The 12,381-nt window shown below is 45.8% G+C and overlaps 1 protein-coding gene across 1 annotated transcript in view; it reads right to left on the reverse strand.

Annotated features, from left to right (window-relative positions):
* The window catches only part of PRKCH (protein kinase C eta), a 773,184-nt gene that overhangs the window by 417,871 nt on the left and 342,932 nt on the right, over nt 1–12,381 (reverse strand). Inside the window, exon 3 of the mRNA XM_086937948.1 lies at nt 8,702–8,855. Within this exon, the coding sequence (XP_086794074.1) occupies nt 8,702–8,855 (154 nt within the window). The remainder of the gene's footprint in view (nt 1–8,701; nt 8,856–12,381) is intronic.

Raw genomic sequence — 12,381 nt, forward strand, 5'->3', positions numbered from 1 at the left:
GGTCTCACGATGGCCTCATACGCGGACGACACACAGCTAGCGGTGACACTTAGTGGAGACCCTGAGTTGGAGGCCCCCAGATTCCGTGCGGGTCTCTTGGCGGTAGCAAGCTGGCTTCGCACCAACTGCCTTCAGTTGAATGCCACCAAAACGGAGGTGTTGGTACTTGGGAAGCACGCTGAGCTATGGGGTAACCAGTGGTGGCCATCTGAGCTTGGTGTCACTCCTATTCCAGCTGCTGGAGTGAGAAATCTAGGAATCTGGGTGGACTCTGCGCTCACCTTCAGGGACCACACCAAGAAGGTGGCTGCCACGTGCTATGGAATTTTGAGGGGTACTAGGCCGGTCTTAAAGTACTTTGATCCCCCTACCAGACAGCTTGTGGTCCAGGCCTCAATACTATCTCGGTTGGACTACGGCAGCTCATTGTTGTTAGGGGTGAATCAAGCGGAGGCCTCTAGGCTCCAAAGAGTACAAAATGCTGCGGCACGAGCCATTGTGGGCCTCCCCAGACATTGTTCAGTGTCTGGTACCATCACGGCCTTGCATTGGCTCCCGGTCAGACAGCGAATTAAGTTCAAGGCGCTGTGTCTGGCCTTTAAAATCTTGAAATCTTCTTCGCCGCCGGCACTTGCTAATCTACTCACGCCCTATACGCCTTCGAGATCCTTGAGATCGGAGGGGCTTCATTTGGCTGTCTGTCCACGCTTTAAGCTGAGCAGAATGGGTGGCCGCTCCTTTAGGGTGCTAGCGGCAGGTTTATGGAATTCGCTCCCGGTACACATCCGAGCTCTTGAAGATTTGCTCGCCTTCAGGCAGGCGATTAAAACTTTCGTGTTTCCAGTATCTAGTTAATTTCTTTTCTTTTATTGTGTGTTATGTTCTAGCGTCTGTCAAAGCGCCAGGACGCCCCTTTGCTGGGGCAGCTGCGCGCTATAAAAATATAAATAACATAACATAACATAACAGTTGTACTTTGCAATATCTTTATACAGGCATTCCCATTGCTTGTCTGAAGGCACAATTGGCAGAATGTCCACCCAGAATGTTTTGTGGCGCAATGACAGTTGAGAGCCCAGTATAAGCGGAAGTGTATAGAGAACGAAGATGCACCCCCTCCACATGTTGCCAGACTGGACAAACTTTTCTTGCAGGAGTAGGTCTCTAGTGGCTGCCTGCAGGAGCTGCAGCTGTTGAGCCCAGCGTATTAGCTGGGCGTAGTGGAAATCCTCTGAAAGTGGGAGATGAAACTAGTGTACGCAGTCTGTAAAGGAGCGGCGCTTCAAGCCAGAGAAGAGATTAGAAATCATAAGGCAACCCCCCTCCCTTCATTGATCAAAGGGCCCTTCGAACAGTGCTGGAGGGTAAGCAGTGCTAAGGTGAATGGGTGTATAGTGTAAAGGGAAAGTGGTCACTGGTAGGGTTTTGGTCACCGTGTCCCACACCTGGGGCATCATTGCTGTGGGTATGTTTAAATAGGCATTGGCTGAACGATCCGCTTTCTGTCGCCAAGGTAAGTAGCAGATGGTCCTACCCGTCACCTGCTTGTCTATGTGAAGCCAAAACTTTAACTTTTCTGACTCAGTCAGTGACCATTTGCCCAGTACTCGCAGCTGGGCCACCCTGTAGTATGTTAAGAAGTCTGGGAGAGCAAGGCCCTCCTTGAGGCTGGGCCTCGTCAATAGATGGTGGGAAAGGCGCGCTCTAGCTGTGAAAGGTTTGATGCAAAGAGTGAAGAGGATTGGGGAAAGGGGGCAGCCTTGTCTGGTACCTCTTGCTAGGTTAAAAAAATGTGATGCCACTCCGTTCACCAAAACCCTAGATCGTGGTGCACTGAAGTTATCCCTTACTATCCCCAAAAAGGATTTGCAGAACCCACATCAGAGCAGAGGAAGCTGTAGAAAACCCAGGTCAACCCGGCCAAAGGCATTCTCTACGTCTAGTGATAAAAGGGCCGCTGGTATCCATTTTTTTCTGAACTTTATCTATAAGGTAAAGCACCCTGCAAAGGTTGTCTGGTGCCCTTTGATGAATCCTGATTGGTTGGGGTGAATAAGAGTGGGTAGGATCTTCTCGGGTCTAGTGGCCAGGATTTTGGAATAGAGTTTGCATCTAGATTCAACAGAGCAATAGGCCTATATAAGGAGCATTACTCAGGATATTTACCTGGCTTCGGGATGATTGAGATCAGGGTCTCCCCCATGGACGGAGACACCGCATGGGTTGTAGCAATATCATTGACTAGGATAGTGAGCTGAGGGTCTAATTCGGTGGCAAAGGTTCAGTAGAACTGTGCAGTAAACCCAGTGGGCCAGGAGCTTTATGCCGCTTGAGTGAGTCGATAGCTGCCTGCACTTCCTCCTGGGAGATGGCGCTGCCCAATTCCTCCTTTGTTGATCCTGGGACCTGGGGAAGTTCGAACTCATCTAGGTATTTTCTCTGATCCAGTGTTTGTGAGGATTCTGCCTGGTGTAGTGTGCAATGAAATTCGTGGAACACTTTAGCTTTCCCCTCTTCACTGGTGTGTGCTACCCCCTGCCTATCCATTATTTGCTTTACATATTTTTTTCCTGCTTAGCCCTTAGTTGTTGAGCCTACCTTGCCCCCTTCCCCGTATCCCTGTACCTGAAGCCTAAATTATTGTTTCTTCTCCTCTATTGGTGTAGATGGCATTCAGTTTCCCTCTAAGGACTGTAAGCTATCTAAGGGCCGGAGCTGAGGGTGTGGCCTTATGGGCGGCCTCTGTATTGAGTAATTCTTGTTCCAACTCCAACCGTTCCTTCGTCTGGAGTGTCCGTAGGGAGGTGGCCAAGGCGATGCCATAACCCTGTATATGTGCCTTAAAGGCATCCCAATTGTTTGCTACTGATGTGTCCACTGGAAGATTAATAGTGAAGAAGTCCCTGATAGCTTGACGGATGTCATCTCTGTGTAGTCTATCCTTGCACAGCACTTCTGCGAAGTACCATCTGGCCAGTTTAGAACGTGGGGCCTGTCAATTCAAGACACAGGTCACTGGTGCGTGGTCTGAGATAGCTAAGGGGAGAAAAAAGGAGGTCATACACGCCTGAAGGAGAGATTGACTAACAAAAATGTGGTCTATTCTCGAGTATGAAATATGAGCGTGTGAGAAAAAGGAGTAGTCTCAAGTGGTGGGGTTTAGTGTCCTTCATACATCGAGAAGACCCAACTGCTGTAGGGATGCTTTCAGAGATTTGCTGAACACCCCCCTTCAGTTTTCAGTGGATATGTAGTGTCTATCAGTGGATCCCATACAAGATTAAAATCACAACTTCCCCCGATGCGAACCCCACTAAAGACCGGAGAAAGGTAATTAGAAATTCCCCCGTCCCATATTAGGTGCATAAACTGCTGCTATCGCGCAGGTCCTACCTGAGAGCAAGCTGCGTACCATAATAAATCTCCCCTCTTTATCACTTTTTGAGGCTTCAAGGTGAAAGTGGACTGAGGAATGGAACAATAGGGATGTATGACATTACAACGCATGCTTTTACCACGCATGCCTTTACAACGCGTTTTTTACAACGAAAACCTTCACAACGCATAGCACTTTGGGGTGCTGGATAGTGAATAGTTTAATTTACTATTCCAACTCCAGTCCCCGAAGACACTAGGGAAGGTGTTGGATAGTAAATTAAACTTATTCCCTATCCTAGAGCGCCCCCCAGCGCAATGCGTTGTAATGGTTTGCGTTGTAAAAGTCTCGTCGTAAAGGCACTGCGTGGTAAAAGTTGCGTTGTAAAGGATGTTTCCTGAACAATAGTGCTACGTCATTTTGTGTTTTTGGGATGGGCCACTCGAAATATCAGGGGATAGTGTCTATGCTTCGGACGTTCCTCCTCTCCCCTTTTAAGATGAGTCTCTTGTACAGCCACCACCTGCGGGCCCTGATCCCCCAGAAACTTCCAGAAGAGCTGTCTTTTGTTAGTGAAATTAAGGCCCCTAACATTCCATGGCATTAGTGTAACCCCCATCTATCCCCTCATTCCCGAGTAGATCGTAATGGAAATCCCCTCATCTTCCCCCTCCTGCCATTACAGCTGGTGGGAAAATTCCTGACTCATGAAAGTGGGCAGAGATAATCCGTTTTTAAAAATGCTGATCTTTGTATTACATCTACCTCCAGGCCTATCAGCTTTATAGAAAATCTACAGAATGTATAGATTGTGGACCTTGGGAACAACACACAACAACAGAATCATATAAACAAAAAACATAAACTGATCAAAAGTCTGGAAGGTCCCATGGGACCGTATCATCAGAAGGCTAGTGGGGCAAGACCACCCCCGCAGAGCCCCACAAGAAATCTCTGGAAGATCCTTGTTCCTGGAATCGATAAGACTCATAACTGGTTGACGAACGGCCTTTGCTAGCCAACGTACACCATTATCCAATAGCTGTAAGCAGAGAGTCCAACCAAGGGTGGCGCCTTGTCATTGATTCTGTTCCATAACCATGGGGATCCAATAACCCAGATGAAGTTTCCTTGTTATTCTCTGGTTGCTCGGGCTGGCAGATGCCATGGTAGTGTGAGTGGCTACTGAAAGGGGCGCGGAGCCCCCTTGTGAAGTTTTCTTGTTGGCTTTCTTAGGGGTTTGCCAGGCTCCCTTAGTTCCCCACCAGGTGGGCCTATCGCTGGGGCCCTCTTTCATCACTGGCTCAGATTGTGATGAGGGGTTTTACAGACCAAGTAGGGCTGCTGCTCCCTCCACCTCAGTGAAGTGATGTTGCTTTTTGTTGAAGGAGAAAGCCAGGCCAAAGTGGTAGGTCCATCTATATCTAATGAGACAATCCCTTAGGGCTGGTGTGATCAGTCGGAACTGTTGGCATCTCATCAACGTGGCCTGGGCGACATCCTGGAATAGCGCGCAAGTCGCGCCTTAGAACCGTATTACAATCTCGGGCTGTCCGGAGCACCACTTCCTTAACCTTAGAGGAAGCGAATTAGGCTAGGATGTCTCTTGGTCGTTGATTTCTCCCTTGAAGCGCCGGGCCTACTCTGTGGACTCAGTCCAGTTGCACATCTAGGACGCTTGTAAAGAGGCCCACCATATAAGCTTCCATATCTGCTCCTTCTTATCCTTACTCCAGGCCCTGTGCCCATATGTTCTCCCTCCGGGAGCGGTTCTCCAAAATAAATCTTCACATTTTAGAAGTACAGTGTTCAGATGAGCAGTAATGGATTCCGCCCCCTCCTCCAGTGGTTGAATGCGGCCTTCCAAATCTTGGCATTTAGCTTCCAGGTTGAGGGTGTGCGCCCCCACCGTATACACGTCCGCCTGGAGCGCGATCATTTTTGTGCCCATTTCGGATTTGAAGGACCCAAAGGAGGCACCAATATCAGCCGTTATTACCTCTCTAAGTTCTCTTTTAAAGTCCCTGAAGGTCCTCCTAAATGAGCACCATTTTGCTTGTTGCTTGGGCGATCTCTCCTTCCGGTCCGTCACCCGTCTTGGACACCCCGAAGTAGTTGGAGACCTTGTAGGGTTGAACTTTTTTGGGTGGCATAGGGACAGCTCTGCGTCACACTTCGTGGCCCTGCGCTCTAAGGCCACTAGATCAGAGGAGGAAAGTAGCTGCGTCCAAGGAGATCGGCGCCGGTTCCAGGCCCAGGGTGATCACTCAGTCTCCAGGTGAGCCGTGTGCATCTGGGCCAACTGCTAAGGGGTGCAGCCTCCCCCCCTCATGGAGCTTGGGTGCTGGGGGTGCTCTTTGCGCTGTGCTTAAGAGGGTTTTAGAGGAGAGGGCAGCTGTTGCCATCTTAGGATCAGGAAAAGGTAATCGCCGCAATCTTAGGGTCAGGCAAAGGGTCAGGCATCTCATTGAGGGGTTTCCCCTTCCTCAGCATGTAGTGCAGCATATTGAGCCTATCTGGGCCATTTAGCCCCTTCCCTGGCTGGTCCCTGCCCAACACGCATATCAGATGTGGTCCCCGCAGTCTTTCACATTCCGGGGGGCCCCCCTCACCTGTGCATTCCGTCGCAGTGGTCCAAGGGGCGAGTAGCACTCAGCAGGGGCAGTCACTTCTCTCCTGGCCACCCTCCTAGGCATACTATGTAATGAACGGGGGTTCTGCCCAAATTACCCTCGCATACCTGGGCAAGGAGCATCAAAAGATGAAAAAGTAGAAAAGAAGGTACTGAGGAATTAATGACATATATGCTATTTCAAAACAAGATACAATTTATTATCCTGTTTTATACAGTAGTTTCTGTTATCATTAAATGATATGACTAAAAAAGGACAGTATTCAAAGTCAAAAGACAAGGAGGTCAACAAGTGTACAGTGTATAAAAAACAACAACAAAACCTATCAAAGCAATATATACATTATATATACAACAGTGTGTACCCTCAACAAAAAGAAAAAAGAGAAGAGCACATTCAATTTTCTGTAAATACCCACTCCTCAATTTGGGTGGAGTATCACAACCAAGGTAGTCCTTAAAGCGCAAAGGTTATAATTTCTCCTAAAAAAACAGTATAGTTTTAGTACAAAGCGCTTGGTAATATTTACACAGTATATACAGTATAGCCGGACTCCTTAATCAGATGTCGACGCAGTCGCGGTCGCGTTTCCGCCAACAGTATCTTGTGGCTTCATCAGGACAAGGGTACTTTAAATGGCTCACGGTGTCACCCCTACACTACACACGGGGGGGACACCCCAAAGGGGTGCAGCCAACCTCCTCTTACGTGGCGCACGGATCGGGATCTCCTCCACAGAAAACAGTTCTAGGTCCAAAACGTTATGACTCCAGAGGTGTATGTGAAGGCATACACGGAGGTGTGTTTCCTACACCTTCAGCAAAGGAGGAGAGCAACCTTCAATAACTCTGTTCCACCGCTAAACCTTTAACCGGAGAAACACTCTCTCACAACCGTCCAGAGCGCCGTCCGTGCAGCTACAGGCATATCAGATGTGGTCCCCGCAGTCTTTCACATTCCGGGGGGCCCCCCTCACCTTTGCATTTTGTCGCAGTGGTCTAAGGGGCGAGTAGCACTCAGCAGGGGCAGTCACTTCTCTCCTGGCCACCCTCCTAGGCATCAGCACGACTCTCAGCTCCCAGGGTTCTTTCACGGCTGTTAAGTGCTGTTAACAGGTGCGGCTCCCATTTCGGGCGCTCATGCGGTCCAGCTGGCCTTCCGTATCCGTTCCCACATGGAGCGCTGGGTCCTCGCTCCTCCCACCGGGCCACCGGAGTTCCAGGGAGACTTTGCTGGTACCCGCGCTCACTCCGAGGTGCGAGCTGTCACGGACGGCTGAGTCTCCCACCATTTTGTCGAGGTGGCTGTCGGACCCGCTCATCAAGAATAAGGACTAATCTGGCCACCTCTCCCAGCAGCGATTAACCTGGGATGATCTCTACCATTTGACTATTTGTGTATCCAGACCCCACTCACCATTGATCGCCTAGTCGGGGCTGGACATCGCAGGCTGGATTTTTCGTGAGGCTCTGTCGCGGAGCAGAGCAAAGACACGTCTTTGCGGCCATGATGGCTGGCCACGCCCCCCCATGATGGCAGGGCATGTCCCCCATGATGGCTGACCACGCCCTCATGATGGCTGGTCACGCCCCATGATGGCTGGCCACACCCCCCCATTAAGGCTGGCCAAACCCCCCAGTAAAATATTTTTGCCCACTTTCTGCCCCAGTGCTAAGTATATGTAGTATGTTCTCTGCATGCTCTGATAATTAAAACTGTGTGAATTTGTGCATGTTATGGCTGGAATTTCAGGGTGTCTACCGTGCCGACTGCTTTTGATGCTTCGCTGATTCTCTCATTTTACAAATGCAATTCTTCACATTTTTCATGCTAAACACCTTAATATGCCAGCTTCTTGTGATCCATTCGAATATTTTGATTGTATAACGTCAACTTTTGTAACATATGTTCCCCACAAATACGATCTGAAATACGTGTGTGTATTTATGGATTCTTGCCTTTGCAAATTTCTTTAACAGTGGAGGACCCTCCTTCTTCTACCTCGCAGCCAAATCCTAAAACAAACTCCCCGTGCATCTCTGGAACGGCACCTCTCTCCTAGAATTCCAGAAGGCACTCAAGAATTGGTTGTTTAACTAATCCCACCTGAAGCTGCAAGACCCTCAGCGCCTGGATACCATCATAGGTGATTAGCCGCTCTCTATAAATCCTCTTGATTGGTTGATTGCACCTATATATTTATAATTGACCTACACACGCATTGGGTACTCCTATGTTTTTTGGGAATTATTTTAGGTATATAAATTCTTAGGCTGAAGAGGAGGTAAAACATGTTTACTTACATTTTACTTTGATAACAGCTCAATTTGTAAAATACTTGTGTTTCAATCATCGCAGGGACATTTTTATTGTACAGTGTGCACATTGCCAGTATAACCATGGTCACTTTTCCGCATGAAATGGCCTTGACATATAGTAATTTTTGCCCAAGTGAAAACACCACCCTGTTCTCAAAACACATAAATATTATACACACCATTACAGTAATGGTAATTGTCAAAACCCTTTAAATACATCACATTAAAATTTGAAACCACAATTTCGAAATATTCACATTTTAATGGAGTTATGGATATCTAGCACTTGCATCTCCAGAAGTAGTGGAGGAGTTAGATGCATGTTCCTCACAGAGTAATGACAACAACAACAAAAGTGATGCAGTTGTACTTACCAAATAAAGTCTTTACAGTGTGAGCAGTATGTGGGCTGTCGCAGGTACGTTGCCATGAACTTGTGTCCGTTGACCTGGTGAACTCGTCGCCGCACCGCTCCCTGGCGCTCCCTTGTGAAACGCTTAAAAAGTCGTCCATCTCGAAGAGTGGCTACTGTAGGCATAAAAAATGTATCCTCACTTAGTCGTATTGACACCAAAATGCAAAAAAATAATAAAATATAAATCCATATTTTCTCAGCATATCCTCCCCTCCATGACTTCATGGTTAATGATTAAACATTTCAATAGTTTAGGAATATCCAGTGTGCTAGCAATTGGTTTATTACTTGTAAAGGATGTTAGGCCTCTCAAGTAATAGGTCCACAATTTCTCCTTACTGAGAACCAAGTATAGTATCACTTGACTCTCTCAGGGCAGAGAAGCAGAGCATACCAAGGCCTGCTATGGGGAGGTGGTATGGGCTAGTAATCTCCATTTTCTGGCATGCAATAATAACACTCAATAAATGATTGTCCAGTGAGTTGTTTTTTTTTTACTTGAAAAAGGAAAAGTACATTTGTTACACACATATTATTAAATACTATCCCTTAACTTACAAATATATACATCATGCAACTATAAATACTTAAGGGGAGATTCTGAAATCACATGTGACCCCTAATAGACCACAACCCCAAAATCTCAGTACTCCCCAACTCCTACACCAGATGCACAGGGGTTATCACTTTAAATACAGGAGGCCTATTGGCTTTGTCAAGGGGAAATTACAATATTGATAATCTAAGGCAAACCTACTGGCTTTGCCAGGGTCATCACATTAATTTATAAGGCAGGCCTAGTGACTTTATCAAGGGGCTACAGCATTAAAATATCCATAACCACATATAAAAAAATCATCATTATAGGACTATAATCAACAACCACGTTTGAATGTAATTATCATTGCCAATAAAAAATTAAAAAATTTATCAAAAGTTACTGTCTTCAATATACTGTCAATTTATAATTTAAAACCAACAAAGCGTGTGTCTGTGTTTCTTTAACACACTTAGATCACATAAAATGCAGCCACAGCTCACACCACTAAAGATTGCTGCGCTCCCAGGCTGTGGAACAAAAATTCCAGCACACAAATTAATGGTGAAAAAATCTGGAGATCATAGATTTTATGACCCTTAAAAACATAGAATCCGTTTGGAAAGTCAATCAAATGGGGCTGTTGGGCTCCTGCAAGCCCCAGGCTTCCCTTAAACAGTGTGGTGGTGCCCCTGGTTTCCTTGGAGCACCACAAACGTCAGGAAAATCAGCCTCTCCAGGGGCATTACTGGGCCCTCCCAGCCCAGAAGCCATGAATATTTTATTAGCGTCTTCGATCACATTCTTTGTCTGCGCGTGGCATTGAATCTTTTTCTTCTTTTTTCAAACATTTCTTTATTTGTATTTCATATCAATCACGGTCAGGTCTATTATAATGTATTATTAAAATTCAAGTTCATCAAAAAAAACATCAGCCAATAGTGAATAATCACTTGCCAAACACTAATACCTTAAGGATATAGCAATATTTTTAAATCAATACAGGAAAGTATAAGCTTTAGTATGCCATAAATTAACATTGCTATTTGTTAAATAACTCTTCATGTACAATACAGGATGGATAAAACCATCACGGCAGTGTGATATCCAGTTTGGATCATGTAAATTAAAAAAAAAAGGCAAATAGTTAGCACTCAAGATATATTGAGAACATCACAATATTTTAGAGTTACATGGGAAGGTATGAGCTGTAGCTTACTATTAATCAAAATTGCTATTCGTTGGGTAACTTTCATGTATAACACCATAAGGGTAGCATTGTCTCTATTGTGTGGTTTCAGTAGGTGAGCAAGAAGTCCCTCAGAAAGCATTCTAGATCGATCAAATATACTACTTGGGGCTCTCCTACTGGATACAGCACAAGTTCTATCCTATCAACTCAAATTAACACCTATTGGGAACAAAAATTAGGGGGTATAGGTGGCGATCCATGACATTATAATATTTTAAAGTTCTTGAAGGTGTAAGAAAAGCCCCCAGGTAGCCTCAACTAAGTGCAATTGATATTGAATCTTCTATATGTGCCTCTCATAAGCGAGCAAACAGTATAATTCAGCTCTTGATGTGTGGGCGATTGGGAGGAACACCAGTGTCGCAGAAAACAAATCTTGGCCATCATTAAGGCTGTCAGTATCCATGTACGCCAACGGGAAGTTGTGTCATCCATATCCGTAAAAGTCATGTAATGAGTCGGTATTGTAGAAATTTCTTAAAGGGTATAGTCCTATTGTTGCGGAGTGATTGCCAGATTGAGCACCAGTAGGATGTTAGGGCATGGAAGGACCATAGTATATGGTAGAGCTCACAGCCACGTGCATTAGATTTCCAGCAAATGTCGTTCTGGATCCTCTGGGCCCTATACAATTTATATGGGGACCAATACCAATAATGTAGTATCTTGAAGTAGGAATATTTCAATTCTGCTTGTCGAAGTGAGTGGTCATAGTATTCCATGATCTCCTTCTAGTCTCCATCCAAGATGGTAACTTCTTACTTTTCCTGCCAATAGGTTTTAGAGGATCTTAGTGTACTAGAGGAATAAACTATTTCAATAAGGATCTTGTATAGGTTCAATACTAAACCTCTAGAAAGTTCTCAGTTTCTGAGATATCTCAATATGGGTGATTCTGGGAGGTGTTTAGGATCTCTTCCAAGTCTACCGTGTAGACAATGTCTTGGTTGCCAATACCACCACTGTTGTGATTGGGGTAAAAAAAAAACTCGCATTGCACAAGTACGGAAGGTGTCCCCTCTAAGTAGATCTCCTATTGTCATGATCCCCCTAGTTTCCCATGTCAACCATCTAACCAGCTGTGGCCTATGCATATGCCTTCATTAGACCAGAGTGGTGCCTCTTTATGAACCATGTTAACTATGCTTTGCAGTAATGGGCAGCTTTACATGTCATCCACATTGCTCAAAGCATGGGGGGGTTAAATGGTACATCATGGTATCATAGAGGAGTCCTAGGCCCATTGGGGATTGTGTCAAAGTGCATTCTCAAAGTATCCACTGAGGATGATTGTTGATAGGTGCCAAAAAAGAGGCTAACTGTGAAAGGTGGTGGGAGAGATAGTACTTATGCATGTCAGGAAGTCATAGGCTACCAGATTCAGGGTCTTCATGTAACCTTGCTGGTTTAAGACAACGGTTTCCCTCCCACCCATATAAACAGCTTGATATGTTTATTTATAGTGCGGCGTATGTGTGTAGGGATTGTGAGAGGCAGCATGCCAAAAATGTAATTGAATCGAGGTGGTGTTACCATTTTCAAAAAATGGATTCTATCCCAGAAAGGAACTTGTAAGGTAGACCAGTGTGTGAAGTCTACATCGATTCTGGACATCAGGGATTTTATATTGTCAGGTACCGTGCCACTGAGGCCCCTGTTAATGAGAACGCCTAAGTATTTTAATCGGAGTTCTCCATGTGAAGCTGTAGGAGTCCAATGTAGGCCCTCGTCATGGACAGTCAATGACAGTGCCTCGCTCTTTGTCTAATCTTATAACTGGAGAAAACAGAGAAGGCGTCAATCAAGGGGAAGTCAGTAAGATATCAAACGCGCAAAGTGGAATTTTACA

This window comes from Lissotriton vulgaris, chromosome 9 (assembly GCF_964263255.1).
Source record: "Lissotriton vulgaris chromosome 9, aLisVul1.2, whole genome shotgun sequence".
In the NCBI taxonomy this organism is placed as follows: domain Eukaryota; kingdom Metazoa; phylum Chordata; class Amphibia; order Caudata; family Salamandridae; genus Lissotriton; species Lissotriton vulgaris.